This window comes from Panulirus ornatus, chromosome 41, assembly GCF_036320965.1.
Source record: "Panulirus ornatus isolate Po-2019 chromosome 41, ASM3632096v1, whole genome shotgun sequence".
Lineage (NCBI taxonomy): Eukaryota > Metazoa > Arthropoda > Malacostraca > Decapoda > Palinuridae > Panulirus > Panulirus ornatus.
In genome coordinates, this window is record NC_092264.1 from 10936180 (window position 1) to 10958420 (window position 22241).

General features: G+C 42.0%; 1 protein-coding gene across 1 annotated transcript in view; it reads left to right on the top strand.

The window, feature by feature from the left end:
• The window catches only part of LOC139761763 (uncharacterized), a 66958-nt gene extending 44717 nt beyond the window's left edge, over positions 1–22241 (top strand). The window contains exon 5 of the mRNA XM_071686199.1: positions 22125–22241. Within this exon, the coding sequence (XP_071542300.1) occupies positions 22125–22241 (117 nt within the window). The remainder of the gene's footprint in view (positions 1–22124) is intronic.

Genomic DNA, 22241 nt, shown 5'->3' on the forward strand with positions numbered 1-22241 from the left:
TTAAATTTTAGGGAGAATAAAAAGATGTTTTGGAAGGAGGTAAATAAGGTGCGTAAGACAAGGGAACAAATTGCAACTTCAGTTAAAGGGGCTGATGGGGAATTGATAACAAGTAGCGGTGATGTGAGAAGGAGATGGAGTGAGTATTTTGAAGGTTTGTTGAATGTGTTTGATGATAGAGTGGCAGATATAGGGTGTTTTGGCAGAGGTGGTGTGCAAAGTGAGAGGGTTAGGGAAAATGATTTGGTAAATAGAGAAAAGGTAGTAAAAGGGTTGCGGAAGATGAAAGCCTGCCACGCAGCGGGTTTGGATGGTATTGCAGTGAAATCTATCAAAATAGAGGGTGAGTGTATTGTTGACTCGTTGGTAAGGTTATTTAATGTATGTGACTCATGGTGAGGTGCCTGAGGATTGGTGGAAGGCTTGCATAGTGCCATTGTACAAAGGCAAAGGGGATAAAGGTGAGTGCTCAAATTACAGAGGTATAAGTTTCTTGGGTATTCATGGGAAATCTTATGGGAGGGTATTGATTGAAAGGGTGAAGGCATGTAGAGAGCATTAGATTGGGGTAGAGCAATGAGATTTCAGAAGTGGTAGAGGATGTGTGGATCAGGTGTTTGCTTTGAAGAATGTATGTGAGAAATACTTAGAAAAGCAAATGGATTTGTATGTAGCATTTATGGATCTGGAGAAGGAATATGATAGAGTTAATAGAGATGCTCTGTGGAAGGTATTAAGAATATATGGTGTGGGAGGCAAGTTGTTAGAAGCAGTGAAAATTTTTTACCGATGATGCAAGGGATATGTACGTGTAGGAAGAGAGGAAAGTAATTGGTTCTCAGTGAATGTCGGTTTCAGGCAGGGGTTGCGTGATGTCTCCAAGGTTGTTTAATTTGTTTATGGATGGGGTTGTTAGGGAGTTGAATGCAAGAGTTTTGGAAAGAGGGGCAAGTATACAGTCTGTTGTGGATGAGAGAGCTTGGGAAATAAGTCGGTTGTTCGGTGATGATACTGCGCTGGTGGCTGATTCGGGTGAGAAACTGCAGAAGCTGGTGACTGAGTTTGGTAAAGTGTGTGAAAGAAGAGAGCTGAGAGTAAATGTAAATAAGAGCAAGGTTATTAGTTACAGTAGAGTTGAGGGACAAGTCATTTGGGAGGTAAGTTTAAATGGAGGAAAACTGGAGGAAGTGAAGTGTTTTAGATATTTGGGAGTGGATTTGACAGTGGATGGACCCATGGAAGCAGAAGTGAATCATAGGGTGGGGGAGGGAGCAAAGTTTTGGGAGCGTTGAGAAATGTGTGGAAGTCGAGAACGTTATCTTGGAAAGCAAAAATGGGTATGTTTGAAGGAATAGTGGTTCCAACAATATTATGTTCTTGCGAGGCGTGGGTTATAGGTAGAGTTTTGCGGAGTCGGGTGGATGTGCTGGAAATGAGACGTTTGGGGACAATATGTGGTGTGAGGTGGTTTGATCGAGTAAGTAATAATAGGGTAAGAGAGATGTGTCGTAATATAAAGAGTGTGGTTGAGAGAGCAGAAGAGGGCGTTTTGAAATGGTTTGGTCACATGGAGAGAGTGAATGAGGAAAGATTGACTAAGAGGATATATGTGTCAGAGGTGAAGGGAACTAGGAGAAGTGGGAGACCAATTGGAGTTCTTGATGTCTCCAAGATTGTTTAAGTTGTTTACGGATGGGGTTGTTAGGGAGGTGAATGCAAGAGTTTTGGAGGGAGTGGCAAGTATGCATTCTGTTGTGGATGAGAGAGCTTCGAAAGTGAGTCAGTTGTTGTTTGCTGATGATACATTGCTGGTGGCTGATTCAGGTGAGAAATTACAGAAGCTGGTGACTGAGTATGGTAAAGTGTGTGAAAGAAGAAAGCTTAGAGTAAATGTGAATAAGAGCAAGGATATTAGGTACACTAGGGCTGAGGGACAAGTCAACTGAGAGGTAAGGTTGAATTTAGAAAAATTGGAGGAAGTGAAGCCCTTTAAGTATCTGGGAGTGGATTTGGCAGCGTAGGAACCATGGAAGAGGAAGTGAGTCACAGGGTGGGGGAGGGTGCGAAAGTCCTGCGAGCGTTGAAAGATTTGTGGAAGGCGAGAACGTTATCTCAGAAAGCAAAAATGGGTATGTTTGAAGGAATATTGGTTCCAAAAATGTTATATAGTTGCGAGGCGTGGGCTATAGATAGAGTTGTGTGGAGGAGGGTGGATGTGTTAGAAATGAGATGTTTGAGGACAATATGTGGTGTGAGGTGGTCTGATCAAGTAAATAATGAAAGGGCAAGAGAGATGTGTGGTAATAAAAAGAGTGTGGTTGAGAGAGCAGAAGAGGGTGTTTTGAAGTGGTTTGGTCACATCGAGAGAATGAGTGAGGAAAGATTAACCAAGTCGACATATGTGTCAGAGGTAGAGGGAACAATTAGTGGGAGACCAAATTGGAGGTGGAAAGATGGAATGAAAAAGATTTTGAGCGATCGGGGCCTAAACATGCAGGAGGGTGAAAGGAGTGCAAGGTATTTGGTGAATTGGAACGATGTGGTACCGGCATGTGAAGCGTCTGGGGTAGGTAAACCATGGAAAGTTTTGTGGGGCCTGGATGTGGAAAGGGAGCTGTGATTTCAGTGCATTATACATGACATCTAGAGACTCAGTGTGAACAAATGTGGCCTTTGTTGTCTTTTCCTTGTGTTACCTCGCGCGTCTGCTGGGGGAGGGGGTAGTTATTTCATGTGTGGCGGGGTTGATGAATACGTTGAGATGTATAGGTATGTACATATTCGTGTGTGGATGTGTATGTCTATACATGTGTATTTAGGTGGGTTGACACTCTTTCGTCTGTTTCCTCTCTTCCTACACGTACACATACCATACATCTACTATAAAAACTTTTCGCTGCTTCTAGCAACATGCCTCCCACACCACATGTTCTTAATACCTTCCACAGAGAGTCTATGAACTCTATCTTATGCCCTCTCCAAATACATAAACGCTGCATAGAAATCCATTTGTTTTTGTAAGTATGTCCCACATATATTCTTCAAAGCAAACAACTGATCCACACATTCTCTACCTCTTCCGAAACTACTTTGCTCTTCCCCAGTCTGATTCTCTGTACATGCCTTCACCCTCTCAATCAGTACCCTCCAATATAATTTCCCAGGAATACTCAATAAACTTATTCCTCAGTAATTTGAACACTCACCCTTATCCCCTTTGCATTTGTACAATGGCACTATGCACGCATTCCGCCAATCCTCAGGCACCTCACCATGAGCCATTCATACATTAGATATTCTTACCAACCAGTCTACAACACAGTAACCCCCTTTTTTGATAAATTCCACTGCAGTACTATCCAAACCCACCGCCTTGCTGGCTTTCATCTTCCGCAGAGCTTTCACTACCTTTTCACTATTTACCAAGTCATTCTCCCTAACCCTCTCACTTCGCACACCAACTCAACCAAAACACCCTATATCTGCCACTCTGTCATCTAACACTTTCAATAAACCTTGAAAATCCTCACTCCATCCCCTTTTCACATCACCACTACTTGTTATTACCTCCCCATTATCCCCCTTCACCGATGTTCCCATTTGTTCTCTCATCCCAGCTCTCATTTGCCCTCTTTTTCACCTCTTGCACCTTTTTCTTGACCTCCTGCCTCGTTCTTTTATACATCTCCCACTCATTTGCACTATTTCCCTGCAAAATCGTCCAAATGCCTATCTATTCTCTTTCACTAATAATCTTACTTCTTCATCCCACCACTCACTACCCTTTCTAATCTGCCCACCTCCCACGCTTCTCATGCCACAAGCATCTTTTGCGCATGCCATCACTGCTTCCCTAAATATATTCCATTCCTCCCCCGCTCCCCTTTCGTCCTTTGCTCTCACCTTTTTCCATTCTGTACTCAGTCTCTCCTGGTACTTCCTCACACTAGTCTCCTTCCCAAGTTCACTTACTCTCACCACTCTCTTCACCCCAACACTTTCTCTTCTATTTTGAAAACCTCTACAAATCTTCACCTTCGCCTCAAAAGATAATGATCAGACATCCCTCCAGTTGCACCTTTCAGCACATTAACGTCTAAAAATCTCTCTTTCATGCGTCTATCAATTAACACGTAATGCAATAACGCTCTCTGGCCATCTCTCTTACTTACATACGAATATATATATATATATATATATATATATATATATATATATATATATATATATATATATATATATATATATATATATATTAAATTAAATTAAACAACCATGGAGACATCACACACCCCTGCCGCAAACCTACATTCACTGAGAACCAATCACTTTCCTCTCTTCCTACACGTACACATGCCTTACATCCTCGATAAAAACTTTTCACTGCTTCTAACAACTTTGTCCCACACCATATATTCTTAATACCTTCCACAGAGCATCTCTATCAACTCTATCATATGCCTTCTCCAGATCCATAAATGATACATACAAATCCATTTGCTTTTCTAAGTATTTCTCACATACATTCTTCAAAGCAAACACCTGATCCACACATCCTCTACCACTTCTGAAACCACACTGCTCTTCCCCAATCTGATGCTCTGTACATGCCTTCACCCTCTCAATCAATACCCTCCCATATAATTTACCAGGAATACTCAACAAACTTATACCTCTGTAATTTGAGCATTCACTCTTATCCCCTTTGCCTTTGTACAATGGCACTATGCACGCATTCCGCCAATCCTCAGGCACCTCACCATGAGTCATACATACATTGAATAACCTTACCAACCAGTCAACAATACAGTCACCCCCTTTTTTAATAAATTCCACTGCAATACCATCCAAACCTGCTGCCTTGCCGGCTTTCATCTTCCGCAAAGCTTTCACTACCTCTTCTCTGTTTACCAAATCATTTTCCCTAACCCTCTCACTTTGCACACCACCTCGACCAAAACACCCTATATCTGCCACTCTATCATCAAACACATTCAACAAACCTTCAAAATACTCACTCCATCTCCTTGTTTATGGATGGGGTTGTTTGGGAGGTAAATGCAAGAGTTTTGGAAAGAGGGGCAAGTATGAAGTCTGATGGGGATGAGAGAGCTTGGGAAGTGAGTCAGTTGTTGTTCGCTGATGATACAGCGCTGGTGGCTGATTCATGTGTGAAACTGCAGAAGCTGGTGACTGAGTTTGGTAAAGTGTGTGGAAGAAGAAAGTTAAGAGTAAATGTGAATAAGAGCAAGGTTATTAGGTACAGTAGGGTTGAGGGTCAAGTCAATTGGGAGGTGAGTTTGAATGGAGAAAAACTGGAGGAAGTGAAGTGTTTTAGATATCTGGGAGTGGATCTGGCAGCGGATGGAACCATGGAAGCGGAAGTGGATCATAGGGTGGGGGAGGGGGGCGAAAATTCTGGGGGCCTTGAAGAATGTGTGGAAGTCGAGAACATTATCTCGGAAAGCAAAAATGGGTATGTTTGAAGGAATAGTGGTTCCAACAATGTTGTATGGTTGCGAGGCGTGGCTATGGATAGAGTTGTGCGCAGGAGGATGGATGTGCTGGAAATGAGATGTTTGAGGACAATGTGTGGTGTGAGGTGGTTTGATCGAGTGAGTAACGTAAGGGTAAGAGAGATGTGTGGAAATAAAAAGAGCGTGGTTGAGAGAGCAGAAGAGGGTGTTTTGAAGTGGTTTGGGCACATGGAGAGGATGAGTGAGGAAAGATTGACCAAGAGGATATATGTGTCGGAGGTGGAGGGAGCAAGGAGAAGAGGGAGACCAAATTGGAGGTGGAAAGATGGAGTGAAAAAGATTTTGTGTGATCGGGGCCTGAACATGCAGGAGGGTGAAAGGAGGGCAAGGAATAGAGTGAATTGGAGCGATGTGGTATACCGGGGTTGACGTGCTGTCAGTGGATTGAATCAAGGCATGTGAAGCGTCTGGGGTAAACCATGGAAAGCTGTGTAGGTGTGTATATTTGCGTGTGTGGACGTATGTATATACATGTGTATGGGGGGGGTTGGGCCATTTCTTTCGTCTGTTTCCTTGCGCTACCTCGTAAAACGCGGGAGACAGCGACAAAGTATAAAAAAAAAAAAAAAATATATATATATATATATATAAATATATATATATATATATATATATATATATATATATATATATATATATATATATATATATATATATATATATATATATATATATATATCTTTTTAAACCAGGTATTGATAATCACCAGTCCTTTTTCAGCACAATCTTTACATTATAATCAACAACACTGAACACTCCATATACACTAATTATTCCCTCATTTGGCACATTACTCATCTTTGCATTCAAATCACCCATCACTATAACCCGGTCTCGTGCATCAAAACTACTAATACACTCACTCAGCTGCTCCCAACTCACTTACCTCTCATGATCTTTCCTCGCATGCCCAGGTGCATAGGTACCAATAATACTATCTTACACTTGATTACATACTCCCACCACTCCTGTTTCAGGAGTAGTGCTACTCCTTCCTTTGCTCTTATTCCCTCACCAACCCCTGACTTTATTCCCAAAACATTGCCAAACCACTCAAAAAAAAAAAATGATCTTCGTTTCACTTAGAGCCAAAACATCGAGGTTCCTTTCCTCAAACAAACCATCTATCTCTCCTTTTTTCTTATCTTGATTACATTCACACACATTTAGGCACACCAATATGAGCCTTCAAAGAGGACGAGCACTCCCTGTGTGACTCCTTTTGTTTCCCCTTTTAGAAAGTAGAATGCAATGAAGGGAGGGTTTCTTTATACTATTTCATACTATTCGCCATTTCCCACGTTAACGAGGTAGCGTTAAGAACAGAGGACTAGGCCTTTGAGGAATATCCTCACCTGACCCCCTTCTCTGTTCCTTCTATTGGAAAATCAAAGAAAAAAGAATATACGAGAGGGCAGGATTTCAAGGCCCCCGCTCCCTTCCCTTTTAGTCTTCTACGACACAGGGAATACGTGGGAGGAATGGGTTGTATTTAGGGAAGCAGTGATTCCTTGCGCAAAAGATGCTTGTGGCATGAGAAACGTGGGAGGTGGGCAGATTAGAAAGGGTAGTGAGTGGTGGGATGAAGAAGGAAGATTATTAGTGAAAGAGAAGAGAGAGGCATTTGGGCGATTTGTGCAGGGAAATAATGCAAATGACTGGGAGATGTATAAAAGAAAGAGGCAGGAGGTGAAGAGAAAGGTACAAGAGGTAAAAAACAGGGCAAATGAGAGTTGGGGTGAGAGAGTATCATTAGATTTTAGGGAGATTAAAAAGATGTTTTGGAACGAGGTAAATAAAGTTCGTAAGACAAGGGAACAAATGGGAACTTCAGTAAAGGGGGCTAATGGGGAGGTGATAACAAGTAGTGGTGATGTGAGAATGAGATGGAGTGAGTATTTTGATGATTTGTTGAATGTGTTTCATGATGGAGTGGCAGATATAGGGTGTGTTGGTCGAGGTGGTGTGCAAAGTGAGAGGGTTAGGGAAAATGAATTGGTAAACAGAGAAGAGGTAGGAAAAGCTTTTCGGAAGATGAAAGCCGGCAAGGCAGCGGGTTTGGATGGTATTGCAGTGGAATCTATTAAAAAAGGGGGTGACTGTATTATTGACTGGTTGGTAAGGTTATATAACATATGTATGACTCATGGTGAGGTGCCTGAGGATTGGCGGAATGCATGCATAGTGCCATTGTAAAAAGGCAAAGGGGATAAAAATGAGTGCTCAAATTACAGAGGTATAAGTTTGTTGAGTATTCCTGGGAAATTATATGGGAGGATGTTTATTGAGAGGGTGAAGGCATGTACAGAGCATCAGATTGGGGAAGAGCAGTGTGGCTTCAGAAGTGGTAGAGGATGTGTGGGTCAGGTGTTTGCTTTGAAGAATGTATGTGAGAAATACTTAGAAAAGCAAACGGATTTGTATGTAGCATTTATGGATCTGGAGAAGGCATATGATAGAGTTGATAGAGATGATCTGTGGAAGGTATTAAGAATATATGGTGTGGGAGGCAAGATGTTAGAAGCAGTGACAAGTTTTTATCGAGGATGTAAGGCATGTCTACGTGTAGAAAGAGAGGAAAGTGATTGGTTCCCAGTGAATGTTGCTTTACGTCAGGGGTGCGTGATATCTCCATAGTTGTTTAATTTGTTTATGGATGGGGTTGTTAGGGAGGTGAATGCAAGTGTTTTGGAAAGGGGGCCAAGTATGAAGTCTGTTGTTGATGAGAGAGCTTGGGAAGTGAGACAGTTGTTGTTTGCTGATAATACAACGCTGGTGGCTGATGCGGGCGAGAAACTGCAGAAGCTGGTGACTGAGTTCGGTAAAGTGTGTGAAAGAAGAAAGATGAGAGTGAATGTGAACATCAGCAAGGTTATTAAGTACAGTAGGGTTGAGGGACAAGCCAACTGGAAGGTAAGTTTGAATGGAGAAAAACTGGAGGAAGTGAAGAGTTGTAGATATCTGGGAATGGATTTGGCAGCGGTTGGAACCATGGAAGAGGAAGTGAATCAACATATGGGGGAGGGGGCGAAAGTTCTGGGAGCGTTGAAAAATGTGTGGAAGTCGAGAACGTTATCTTGGAAAGCGAAAATGGGTATGTTTGAAGGAATAGTGATTCCAAAAATGTTATATGGTTGCGAGGCGTGGGCTATAGATAGAGTTGTGCGGAGCAGGGTGGATGTGTTGGAAATGAGACGTTTGAGGACAATATGTGGTGTGATGTGGTTTGATCGAGTAAGTAATGAAAGGGTAAGAGAGATGTGTGGTGGTAAAAAGAGTGTGGTTGAGAGAACAGAAGATGGTGATTTGAAATGGTTTGGTCACATGGAGAGAATGAGTGAGGAAAGATTGACAAAGAGGTGGATGGAACGAGAAGCGGGAGACCAAATTGGGGGAAAGATGGAGTGAAAAAGATTTTGAGTGATCGGTGCCTGAACATGCAGGAGGGTGAGAGGTGTGCAAGTAATAGAGTGAATTGGAACGATGTGGTATACCGGGGTTGACGTTCTCTCAATGGATTGAACCAGGGCATGTGAAGCGTCTGGGGTAAACCATGGAAAGTTTTGTGGGGACTGGATGTGGAAAGGGAGCTGTCCTTTCGGTGCATTATACATGACAGCTGGAGAATGAGTGTGAACAAATGTGGCCTTTGTTGTCTTTTCCTAGCGCTATCTAGCGCACATGCGGGGATAGGGGGATGTCATTTCATGTGTGGCGGGGTGGGGACGAGAATGAATAAGGGCAGACAGTATGAATTATGCACATGTGTCTATATGTATATGTCTGTGTGTATATTATGTATACGTTGAGATGTATAGGTATGTATATGTGCGTGTGTGGACGTGTACGTAGATACATGTGTATGTGGGTGGGTTGGGCCTTTCTTTCGTCTGTTTATTTGCACTACCTCGCTAATGCGAGACACAGCGACAAAGTATAATAAAAATGGAAACAGAGGAAGGAGTCACGCGGGGTGTGTTCATCCTCCTCGAAGGCTCAGACTGGGGTGTCTAAATGTGTGTGGATGTAGCCAAGATGAGAAAAAAGGAGAGATAGGTAGTATGTTTCAGGAGAGGAACCTGGATGTTCTGGCTCTGAGTGAAACGAAGCTCGAGGGTAAAAGGAAAGTGTGGTTTGGGAATATCTTGGAGGTAAAGTCAAGGGTTGGTGAGAGGACAAGAGCAAGGAAAGGAGTAGCGCTACTGCTGAAACAGGAGTGGTGGGAGTATGTGATAGTGTCAAAAAGTAAACTCTAGATTGATATGGGTAAGACTGAAAGTGGATGGAGAGAGATGGGTGATTATTGGTGTATATGCACCTGGGCATGAGAACAAAGATCATGAGAGTCAAGTGTTTATATATATATATATATATATATATATATATATATATATATATATATATATATATATATATATATATATATATATATATATATATATATATATATATATCCCTGGGGATAGGGGAGAAAGAATACTTCCCACGCATTCCTCACGTGTCGTAGAAGGCGACTAAAGGGGACGGAGCGGGGGGCAAGAAACCCTTCCCTCCTTGTATTTTAACTTTCTAAAAGGGGAAACAGAAGAAGGAGTCACGCGAAGAGTGCTCATCCTCCTTGAAGGCTCAGATTGGGGTGTCTAAATGTGTGTGGATGTAACCAAGATGAAAAAAAAGGAGAGATAGATAGTATGTTTGCGGAAAGGAACCTGGATGCTTTGGCTCTGAGTGAAACGAAGCTCAAGGGTAAAGGGGAAGAGTGGTTTGGGAATGTCTTGGGAGTAAAGTCAGGGGTTAGGGAGAGGACAAGAGCAAGGGAAGGAGTAGCACTACTCCTGGATCAGGAGTTGTGGGAGTATGTGATAGAGTGTAAGAAAGTAAATTCTAGATTGATATGGGTAAAACTGAAAGTTGATGGAGAGAGATGGGTGATTATTTGTGCATATGCAATTGGGCATGAGAAGAAAGATCATGAGAGGCAAGTGTTTTGGGAGCAGCTGAATGAGTGTGTTAGTGGTTTTGATGCACGAGACCGGGTTATAGTGATGGATGATTTGAATGCAAAGGTGAGTAATGTGGCAGTTGAGGGAATAATTGGTATACATGGAGTTTTCAGTATTGTAAATGGAAATGGTGAAGAGCTTGTAGATTTATGTGCTGAAAAAGGACTGGTGATTGGGAATAAATGGTTTAAAAAGCGAGATATACATAAGTATACGTATGTAAGTGGGAGAGATGGCCAGAGAGCGTTATTGGATTACGTGTTAATTGATAGACGCACGAAAGAGAGTCTTTTGGATGTTAATGTGCTGAGAGGTGCAACTGGAGGGATGTCTGATCATTGTCTTGTGGAGGCGGAGGTGAAGATTTGTCGGGGTTTTCAGAAAAGAAGAGAGAATGTTGGGGTGAAGAGAGTGGTGAGAGTAAGTGAGCTTGGGAAGGAGACTTGTGAGAGGAAGTACCAGGAGAGACTGAGTACAGAATGGAAAAAGGTGAGAACAAAGGAGGTAAGGGGAGTGGGGGAGGAATGGGATGTATTTAGGGAAGCAGTGATGGCTTGCGCAAAAGATGCTTGTGGCATGAGAAGTGTGGGAGGTGGGTTGATTAGAAAAGGTAGTGAGTGGTGGGATGAAGAAGTAAGATTATTAGTGAAAGAGAAGAGAGAGGCATTTGGACGATTTTTGCAGGGAAAAAATGCAAATGAGTGGGAGAGGTATAAAAGAAAGAGGCAGGAGGTCAAGAGAAAGGTGCAAGAGGTGAAAAAGAGGGCAAATGAGAGTTGGGGTGAGAGAGTATCATTAAATTTCAGGGAGAATAAAAGGATGTTTTGGAAGGATTTAAATAAAGTGCGTAAGACAAGGGAGCAAACGGGAACTTCAGTGAAGGGCGCAAATGGGGAGGTGATAACAAGTAGCGGTGATGTGAGAAGGAGATGGAGTGAGTATTTTGAAGGTTTGTTGAATGTGTTTGATGATAGAGTGGCAGATATAGGGTGTTTTGGTCGAGGTGGTGTGCAAAGTGAGAGGGTTAGGGAAAATGATTTGGTAAATAGAGAAGAGGTAGTAAAAGCTTTACGGAAGATGAAAGCCGGCAAGGCAGCAGGTTTGGATGGTATTGCCGTGGAATTTATTAAGGTGGTGACTGTATTGTTGACTGGTTGGTAAGGTTGTTTGGTGTATGTATGATTCATGGTGAGGTGCCTGAGGATTGGCGGAGTGCTTGCATAGTGCCATTGTGCAAAGGCAAAGGGGATGGGGGTGGGTGCTCAAATTGCAGAGGTGTGGGTTTGTTGAGTATTCCTGGGAAGTTGTATGGGGGGGGTGTTGATTGAGAGAGTGAAGGCATGTGCAGAGCATCAGATTGGTGAGGAGCAGTGTGGTTTCAGAGGTGGTAGAGGATGTGTGGATCGGGTGTTTGCTTTGAAGAATGTATGTGAGAGATGCTTGGAGAGGCAAGTGGATTTGTATGTGGCATTTGTGGATCTGGAGAAGGCATATGATGGAGTTGATAGAGATGCTCTGTGGAGGGTTTTGGGAGTGTATGGTGTGGGAGGCGGGTTGTTAGAGGCAGTGAAAGGTTTTTATCGGGGATGTGAGGCATGTGTTCGTGTAGGGGGAGAGAAAAGTGATTGGTTCTCAGTGAATGTAGGTTTGCGGCAGGGGTGTGTGATGTCTCCATGGTTGTTTGATTTGTTTATGGATGGGGTTGTTGGGGAGGTGAATGCAAGAGTTTTGGAGGGAGGGGCGAGTATGCAGTCTGTTGGGGATGAGAGAGCTTGGGAGGTGAGTCAGTTGTTCGCTGATGATGCAGCGCTGGTGGCTGATTCGTGTGGGAAACTGCAGAAGCTGGTGACTGAGTGTGGTAAAGTGTGTGAAAGAGGAAAGTTGGGGGTGGGTGTTAATGGGAGCAGGGTTGTTGGGTACAGTGGGGTTGAGGGTCAGGTCAATTGGGAGGTAAGATTGAATGGAGATAAACTGGAGGAAGTGAAGTGTTTTAGATGTCTGGGAGTGGATCTGGCAGCGGATGGGACCATGGAAGCGGAAGTGAATCATAGGGTGGGGGGGGGGGGGGGGCGAAAGTTCTGGAAGCCTTGAAGAGTGTTTGGAGGTCGAGAGCATTATCTCGGAGAGCAAAAGTGGGTGTTTGAGGGAATAGTGGTTCCAACAATGTTGTATGGTTGCGAGACGTGGGCTATGGATAGAGTTGTGCGCAGGAGGGTGGATGTGCTGGAAATGAGATGTTTGAGGACAATATGTGGTGTGAGGTGGTTTGATCGAATAAGTAATGTAAGGGTAAGAGAGATGTGTGGAAATAAAAAGAGTGTGGTTGAGAGAGCAGAAGAGGGTGTTTTGAATTGGTTTGGTCACATGGAGAGAATGAGTGAGGAATGATTGACCAAGAGGATATATGTGTCAGAGGTGGAGGGAACGAGGAGAAGTGGGAGAGCAAATTGGAGGTGGAAAGATGGAGTGAAAAGGATTTTGAGTGATCGGGGCCTGAACATGCAGGAGGGTGAAAGGCGTGCAAGGAATAGAGTGAATTGGAACGATGTGGTATACCGGGGTCGACGTGCTGTCAATGTATTGAACCAGGGCATGTGAAGCGTCTGGGGTAAACCATGGAAAGTTTTGTGGGGCCTGGATGTGGAAAGGGAGCTATGGTTTCGGTGCATTATTACATGACAGCTAGAGACTGAGTGTGAACGAATGGGGCCTTTGGTGTCTTGTCCTAGCGCTACCTCGCACACATGAGGGGGGAGGGGGTTGTTATTCCATGTGTGGCGAGGTGGCGATGGGAACAAATAAAGACAGTATGAATTATTTACATGTATATATATGTATATTCCCTGGGGATAGGGGAGAAAGAATACTTCCCACGTATTCCCTGCGTGTCGTAGAAGGCGACTAAAAGGGGAGGGAGCGGGGGGCTGGAAATCCTCCCCTCTCGTTTTTTTTTTAATTTTCCAAAACAAGGAACAGAGAATTGGGTCAGGTAAAGGCCCAGTCCTCTGTTCTTAACGCTACCTCGCTGATGCGGGAAATGGCGAATAGTTTGAAAGAAAAAGAAAATAAATGTATATGTCTTTGTGTGTATATGTGTACATTGAGATGTATAGGTATGTATATTTGCGTGTGTGGACGTGTATGTATATACATGTGTATGTGGGCGGGTTGGGCCATTCTTTCGTCTGTTTCCTTGCGCTACCTCGCTAACGCGGGAGACAGCGACAAAGCAAGATAAATATAAATATAATATATCTTTTTCTTACTGTTCGCCATCTCCCACATTAGCGAGGTTGCGTTAAGAACAGAGGACTGGACCTCTGAGGGAATATCCTCACCTGGCCCCCCTCTCTGTCCCTTCCTTTGGAAAATTAAAGAAAAAAGAAAACTGAGAGGGGAGGATTTCCAGCCCCCCCGCTCCCTTCCCTTTTAGTTGCCTTCTACGACAGGCAGGGAATACGTGGGAAGTATTCTTTCTCCCCTATCCCCAGGGATAATATATATATCTATATATATTATTATATATATTTTGCTTTGTCGCTGTCTCCCGCGTTTGCGAGGTAGCGCAAGGAAACAGACGAAAGAAATGGCCCAACCCACCCCAATACACATGTATATGCATACACCTCCACACACGCAAATATACATACCCATACATCTCAATGTACACATACATATACACACACAGACACATACATATGTACACATGCACACCATTCACACTGTCTGCCTTTATTCACTCCCATCGCCACCTCGCCACACATGGAATAACATCCCCCTCCCCCCTCATGTGTGCGAGGTAGCGCTGGGAAAGGACAACAAAGGAACCATTCGTTCACACTCAGTCTCTAGCTGTCATGCAATAATGCCCGAAACCACAGCTCCCTTTCCACATGCAGGCCCCACACAACTTTCCATGGTTTACCCCAGACGCTTTACATGCCCTGATTCAATCCATTGACAGCACGTCGACCCCGGTATACCACATCGATCCAATTCACTGTATTCCTTGCCCGCCTTTCACCCTCCTGCATGTTCAGGCCCCGATCACTCAAAATCTTTTTCACTCCATCTTTCCACCTCCAATTTGGTCTCCCACTTGCCCTCGTTCCCTCCACCTCCGACACATATATCCTCTTGGTCAATCTTTCCTCACTCATTCTCTCCATGTGCCCAAACCATTTCAAAACACCCTCTTCTGCTCTCTCAACCACGCTCTTTTTATTTCCACACATCTCTCTTACCCTTACATTACTTACTCGATCAAACCACCTCACACCACATATTGTCCTCAAACATTTCATTTCCAGCACATCCACCCTCCTGCGCACAACTCTATCCATAGCCCACGCCTCGCAACCATAGAACATTGCTGGAACCACTATTCCTTCAAACATACCCATTTTTGCTTTCCGAGATAATGTTCTCGACTTCCACACTTTCTTCAAGGCTCCCAGAATATTCGCCCCCCCCCCACCCTATGATTCACTTCCGCTTTCATGGTTCCATCCGCTGCCAGATCCACTCCCAGATATCTAAAACACTTCACTTCCTCCAGTTTATCTCCATTCAAACTTACCTCCCAGTTGACTTGACCCTCAACCCTACTGTACCTAATAACCTTGCTCTTATTCACATTTACTCTTAACTTTCTTCTTTCACACACTTTACCAAACTCAGTCATCAGCTTCTGCAGTTTCTCACATGAATCAACCACCAGCGCTGTATCATCAGCGAACAACAACTGACTCACTTCCCAAGATCTCTCATCCCCAACAGACTGCATACTTGCCCCCCTTTCCAAAACTCTTGCATTGACCTCCCTAACAACCCCATCCATAAACTAATTAAACAACCATGGAGACATCACACACCCCTGCCGCAAACCTACATTCACTGAGAACCAATCACTTTCCTCTCTTCCTACACGTACACTTGCCTTACATCCACGATAAAAACTTTTCACTGCTTCTAACAACTTTCCTCCCACACCATATATTCTTAGTACTTTCCACAGAGCATCTCTATCAACTCTATCATATGCCTTCTCCAGATCCATAAATGCTACATATAAATCCATTTGCTTTTCTAAGTATTTCTCACATACATTCTTCAAAGCAAACTCCTGATCCACGCATCCTCTACCACCTCTGAAACCACACTGCTCTTCCCCAATCTGATGCTCTGTACATGCCTTCACCCTCTCAATCATTACCCTCACATATAATTTACCAGGAATACTCAACAAACTTATACCTCTGTAATTTGAGCACTCACTCTTATCCCCTTTGCCTTTGTACAATGGCGCTATGCACGCATTCCGCCAATCCTCAGGCACCTCACCATGAATCATACATACATTAAATAACCTTACCAACCAGTCAACAATACAGTCACCCCCTTTTTTAATAAATTCCACTGCAATACCATCCAGACCTGCTGCCTTGCCGGCTTTCATCTTCCGCAAAGCTTTTACTACCTCTTCTCTATTTACCAAATCATTTTCCCTAAACCTCTCACCTTGCACTCCACCTCGACCAAAACACCCTATATCTGCCACTCTATCATCAAACACATTCAACAAACCTTCAAAATACTCACTCCATCTCCTTCTCACATCACCACTACTTGCTATCACCTCCCCATTAGCCCCCTTCACTGAAGTTCCCATTTGCTCCCTTGTCTTACGCACTGTATTTACCTCCTTCCAAAACATATTTTTATTCTCACTAAAATTTAATAAAATATATATATGTATAGACAGTTCCTTCTTTAGGAAAATCAAAAACAGGAGGGGAGGATTTTCAGCCTCTGCTCCCTCACCTTTTATTTCCACACATCTCTCTTACCGTTTTATTAATTCCCGGCACACAGGAAACAGCATAGCCACCTGTGTCAGCAAGGTAACGCCCAGAAAAAACATACAAAAAAGCCACATTTCTTCATACAGTCTCTAGCTGTCATGCGCAATGCACCGAAACCACAGCCTCCCTATCCACATCGAGGCACCACATGATTTACCACAGACATTTCACATGCTCTAGTTCAGTCCACTGACAGCATGTCGACCCTGATATACATCATTCCAATTCATTCTATTCTTTGCAAGCCTCTCACCCTATACTAGGGTCGACATGTTGTACATGGCCTGAATCAACACATAATCATATATATGTGTATGCAAGTGGATGTGTCTTTCATCGTCTGTTTCCTGGCGCTGTCTCGCTAACGCAGGAAGTGGCGATCAACATGACAGTTAGAGACTGAGTGTGAACAAATGTAGCCTTTTTTGTCTGTTTTCCTGGTGCTACCATGCTGAAAGAGGTTAGCGGTGCTGTTTCCTGTGGGTGGAATGATGCCAGGAATGGATGAAAGCAAACAAATATGAATATGTACTTGTGTATATATGTCTGTGTATGTGTATGTATATGTTTGTGTATAGGCATTTATGTATATATATGTGTATATGAGTGGATGGACCATTCTTCGTCTGTTTCCTGGCACTACCTCGCTGACGCGAGAAGCAGTGATCAAGTTTAATGATAATGATATATATACATATATATATATTATCCCTGGGGATAGGGGAGAAAGAATACTTCCCACGTATTCCCTGCGTGTCGTAGAAGGCGACTACAAGGGGAGGGAGCGGGTGGCTGGAAATCCTCCCCTCTCTTGTTTTTTTTAATTTTCCAAAAGAAGGAACAGAGAAGGGGGTCAGGTGAGGATATTCCCTCTAAGGCCCAGTTCTCTGTTCTTAACGCTACCTCGCTAACGCGGGAAATGGCAAATAGTATGAAAATATATATATATATATATATATATATATATATATATATATATATATATATATATATATATATATATATATATATATATATATATATATATATATATATATATATATATATATATATATATATATATATATATATATATATATATATATATATATATATATATATATATATATATATATATATATATATATATATATATATATATTTTATCCCTGGGGATAGGGGATTAAGAATACTTCCCATGTATTCCCTGCGTGTCGTAGAAGGCGACTAAAAGGGGAGGGAGCGGGGGGGCTGGAAATCCTCCCCTCTTGTTTTTCTTTTTTTTCCAAAAGAAGGAACAGAGGGGGCCAGGTGAGGATATTCCAAAAAAGGCCCATTCCTCTGTTCTTAACGCTACCTCGCTAACGCGGGAAATGTCGAATAGTTTAAAAGAAAGAAGAAAGAATATATATATATATTTTTTTTTTTTTTTTTTGTACTTTGTCGCTGTCTCCCGCATTTGCGAGGTAGCGCAAGGAAACAGACGAAAGAAATGGCTCAACCCCCCCCATACACATGTACATACACACGTCCACACACGCAAATATACATACCTACACAGCTTTCCATGGTTTACCCCGGACGCTTCACATGCCTTGATTCAATCCACTGACAGCACGTCAACCCCTGTATACCACATCGCTCCAATTCACTCTATTCCTTGCCCTCCTTTCACCCTCCTGCATGTTCAGGCCCCGATCACACAAAATCCTTTTCACTCCATCTTTCCACCTCCAATTTGGTCTCCCTCTTCTCCTCGTTCCCTCCACCTCCGACACATATATCCTCTTGGTCAATCTTTCCTCACTCATTCTCTCCATGTGCCCAAACCATTTCAAAACACCCTCTTCTGCTCTCTCAACCACGCTCTTTTTATTTCCACACATCTCTCTTACCCTTACGTTACTTACTCGATCAAACCACCTCACACCACACATTGTCCTCAAACATCTCATTTCCAGCACATCCATCCTCCTGCGCACAACTCTATCCATAGCCCACGCCTCGCAACCATACAACATTGTTGGAACTACTATTCCTTCAAACATACCCATTTTTGCTTTCCGGGATAATGTTCTCGACTTCCACACATTTTTCAAGGCTCCCAAAATTTTCGCCCCCTCCCCCACCCTATGATCCACTTCCGCTTCCATGGTTCCATCCGCTGACAGATCCACTCCCAGATATCTAAAACACTTCACTTCCTCCAGTTTCTCTCCATTCAAACTCACCTCCCAATTGACTTGACCCTCAACCCTACTGTACCTAATAACCTTGCTCTTATTCACATTTACTCTTAACTTTCTTCTTCCACACACTTTACCAAACTCCGTCACCAGCTTCTGCAGTTTCTCACATGAATCCGCCACCAGCGCTGTATCATCAGCGAACAACAACTGACTCACTTCCCAAGCTCTCTCATCCCCAACAGACTTCATACTTGCCCCTCTTTCCAAGACTCTTGCATTTACCTCCCTAACAACCCCATCCATAAACAAATTAAACAACCATGGAGACATCACACACCCCTGCCGCAAACCTACATTCACTGAGAACCAATCACTTTCCTCTCTTCCTACACGTACACATGCCTTACATCCTCGATAAAAACTTTTCACTGCTTCTAACAACTTGCCTCCCACACCATATATTCTTAATACCTTCCACAGAGCATCTCTATCAACTCTATCATATGCCTTCTCCAGATCCATAAATGCTACATACAAATCCATTTGCTTTTCTAAGTATTTCTCGCATACATTCTTCAAAGCAAACACCTGATCCACACATCCTCTACCACTTCTGAAACCACACTGCTCTTCCCCAATCTGATGCTCTGTACATGCCTTCACCCTCTCAATCAATACTCTCCCATATAATTTACCAGGAATACTCAACAAACTTATACCTCTGTAATTTGAGCACTCACTCTTATCCCCTTTGCCTTTGTACAATGGCACTATGCACGCATTCCGCCAATCCTCAGGCACCTCACCATGAGTCATACATACATTAAATAACCTTACCAACCAGTCAACAATACAGTCACCCCCTTTTTTAATAAATTCCACTGCAATACCATCCAAACCTGCTGCCTTGCCGGCTTTCATCTTCCGCAAAGCTTTTACTACCTCTTCTCTGTTTACCAAATCATTTTCCCTAACCCTCTCACTTTGCACACCACCTCGACCCAAACACCCTATATCTGCCACTCTGTCATCAGACACATTCAACAAACCTTCAAAATACTCATTCCATCTCCTTCTCACATCACCACTACTTGTTATCACCTCCCCATTTACGCCCTTCACTGAAGTTCCCATTTGCTCCCTTGTCTTACGCACCCTATTTACCTCCTTCCAGAACATCTTTTTATTCTCCCTAAAATTTACTGATAGTCTCTCACCCCAACTCTCATTTGCCCTTTTTTTCACCTCTTGCACCTTTCTCTTGACCTCCTGTCTCTTTCTTTTATACTTCTCCCACTCAATTGCATTTTTTCCCTGCAAAAATCGTCCAAATGCCTCTCTCTTCTCTTTCACTAATACTCTTACTTCTTCATCCCACCACTCACTACCCTTTCTAAACAGCCCACCTCCCACTCTTCTCATGCCACAAGCATCTTTTGCGCAATCCATCACTGATTCCCTAAATACATCCCATTCCTCCCCCACTCCCCTTACTTCCATTGTTCTCACCTTTTTCCATTCTGTACACAGTCTCTCCTGATACTTCTTCACACAGGTCTCCTTCCCAAGCTCACTTACTCTCACCACCTTCTTCACCCCAACATTCACTCTTCTTTTCTGAAAACCCATACTAATCTTCACCTTAGCCTCCACAAGATAATGATCAGACATCCCTCCAGTTGCACCTCTCAGCACATTGACATCCAAAAGTCTCTCTTTCGCACGCCTGTCAATTAACACGTAATCCAATAACGCTCTCTGGCCATCTGTCCTACTTACATAAGTATACTTATGTATATCTCGCTTTTTAAACCAGGTATTCCCAATCATCAGTCCTTTTTCAGCACATAAATCTACAAGCTCTTCACCATTTCCATTTACAACACTGAACACCCCATGCATACCAATTATTCCCTCAACTGCCACATTACTCACCTTTGCATTCAAATCACCCATCACTATAACCCGGTCTCGTGCATCAAAACCGCTAACACACTCAATTAGCTGCTCCCAAAACACTTGCCTCTCATGATCTTTCTTCTCATGCCCAGGTGCATATGCACCAATAATCACCCACCTCTCTCCATCAACTTTCAATTAATCGAGAATTTACTTTCTTACATTCTATCACATACTCCCACAACTCCTGTTTCAGGAGTATTGCTACTCCTTCCCTTGCTCTTGTCCTCTCACTAAACCCTGACTTCACTCCCCAGACATTTCCAAACCACTCTTCCCCTTTACCCTTGAGCTTCGTTTCACTCAGAGCCAAAACATCCCCGTTCCTTTCCTCAAACATACTACCTATCTCTCCTTTTTTCACATCTTGGTTACATCCACACACATTTAGGCACCCCACTCTGAGCCTTCGAGGAGGATGAGCACTCCCCGCGTGACTCCTTCTTCTGTTTCCCATTTTAGAAAGTTAATACAAGGAGGGGAGGATTTCCGGCACCCCGCTCCCGTCCCCTCTAGTCCCTTTCTACGACACGCGAGGAATACGTGGGAAGTATTCTTTCACCCCTATCCCCAGGGATATATATATATATATATATATATATATATATATATATATATATATATATATATATATATATATATATATATATATATATATATATATATATATATATTCTTTTCTTTCAAACTATTCGCCATCTCCCGCATGAGCGAGGTACGTTAAGAACTGAGGGCTGTGCCTTTGAGGGAATACCCTCACCTGGCCCCCTTCTCTGTTCCTTCTTTTGGAAAATTAAAAAAAAGAAAAACGAGAGGGGAGGATTTCCAGCCCCCCGCTCCCTCCCCCTTTAGTCGCCTTTACGACACGCAGGGAATACGTGGGAAGTATTCTTTCTCCCCTATCCCAAAGGATAATGTATATATATATATATATATATATATATATATATATATATATATATATATATATATATATTTATATATATATATATATACCTATTTATATATATATATATATATATATATATATATATATATATATATATATATATATATATATATATATATATATATATATATATATATATATATACATACATATATATATATATATATATATATATATATATATATATATATATATATATATATATATATATATATATATATATATATATATATATATATATATGTATGTATATATATATATATATATATATATATATATATATATATATATATATATATATATATATATATATATATATATATATATATATATATATATATATATATATATATATATATATATATATATATATATATATATATATATATATATATATATATATATATATATATATATATATATATATATATATATATATATATATATATATATATATATATATATATATATATATATATATATATATATATATATATATATATATATATATATATATATATATATATATATATATATATGTATGAGTGTGTGTGTGTGTGTATTTCCTTATATCAACCACCCCTGAGAGAGGGATCAGAGAGAAACATAGAGTGTAAAACATAGTTATCCCATGGACGTGACAGGTGGAACAAATGGTGCGGAGCGGAGGGATGGGGAACGGTAGGATGGTTGCCCAGCCCCTCTTCACGAATCACCTTTATACCATAAAAGCCTCAAGACTCCCCACCACACCTAGGTAA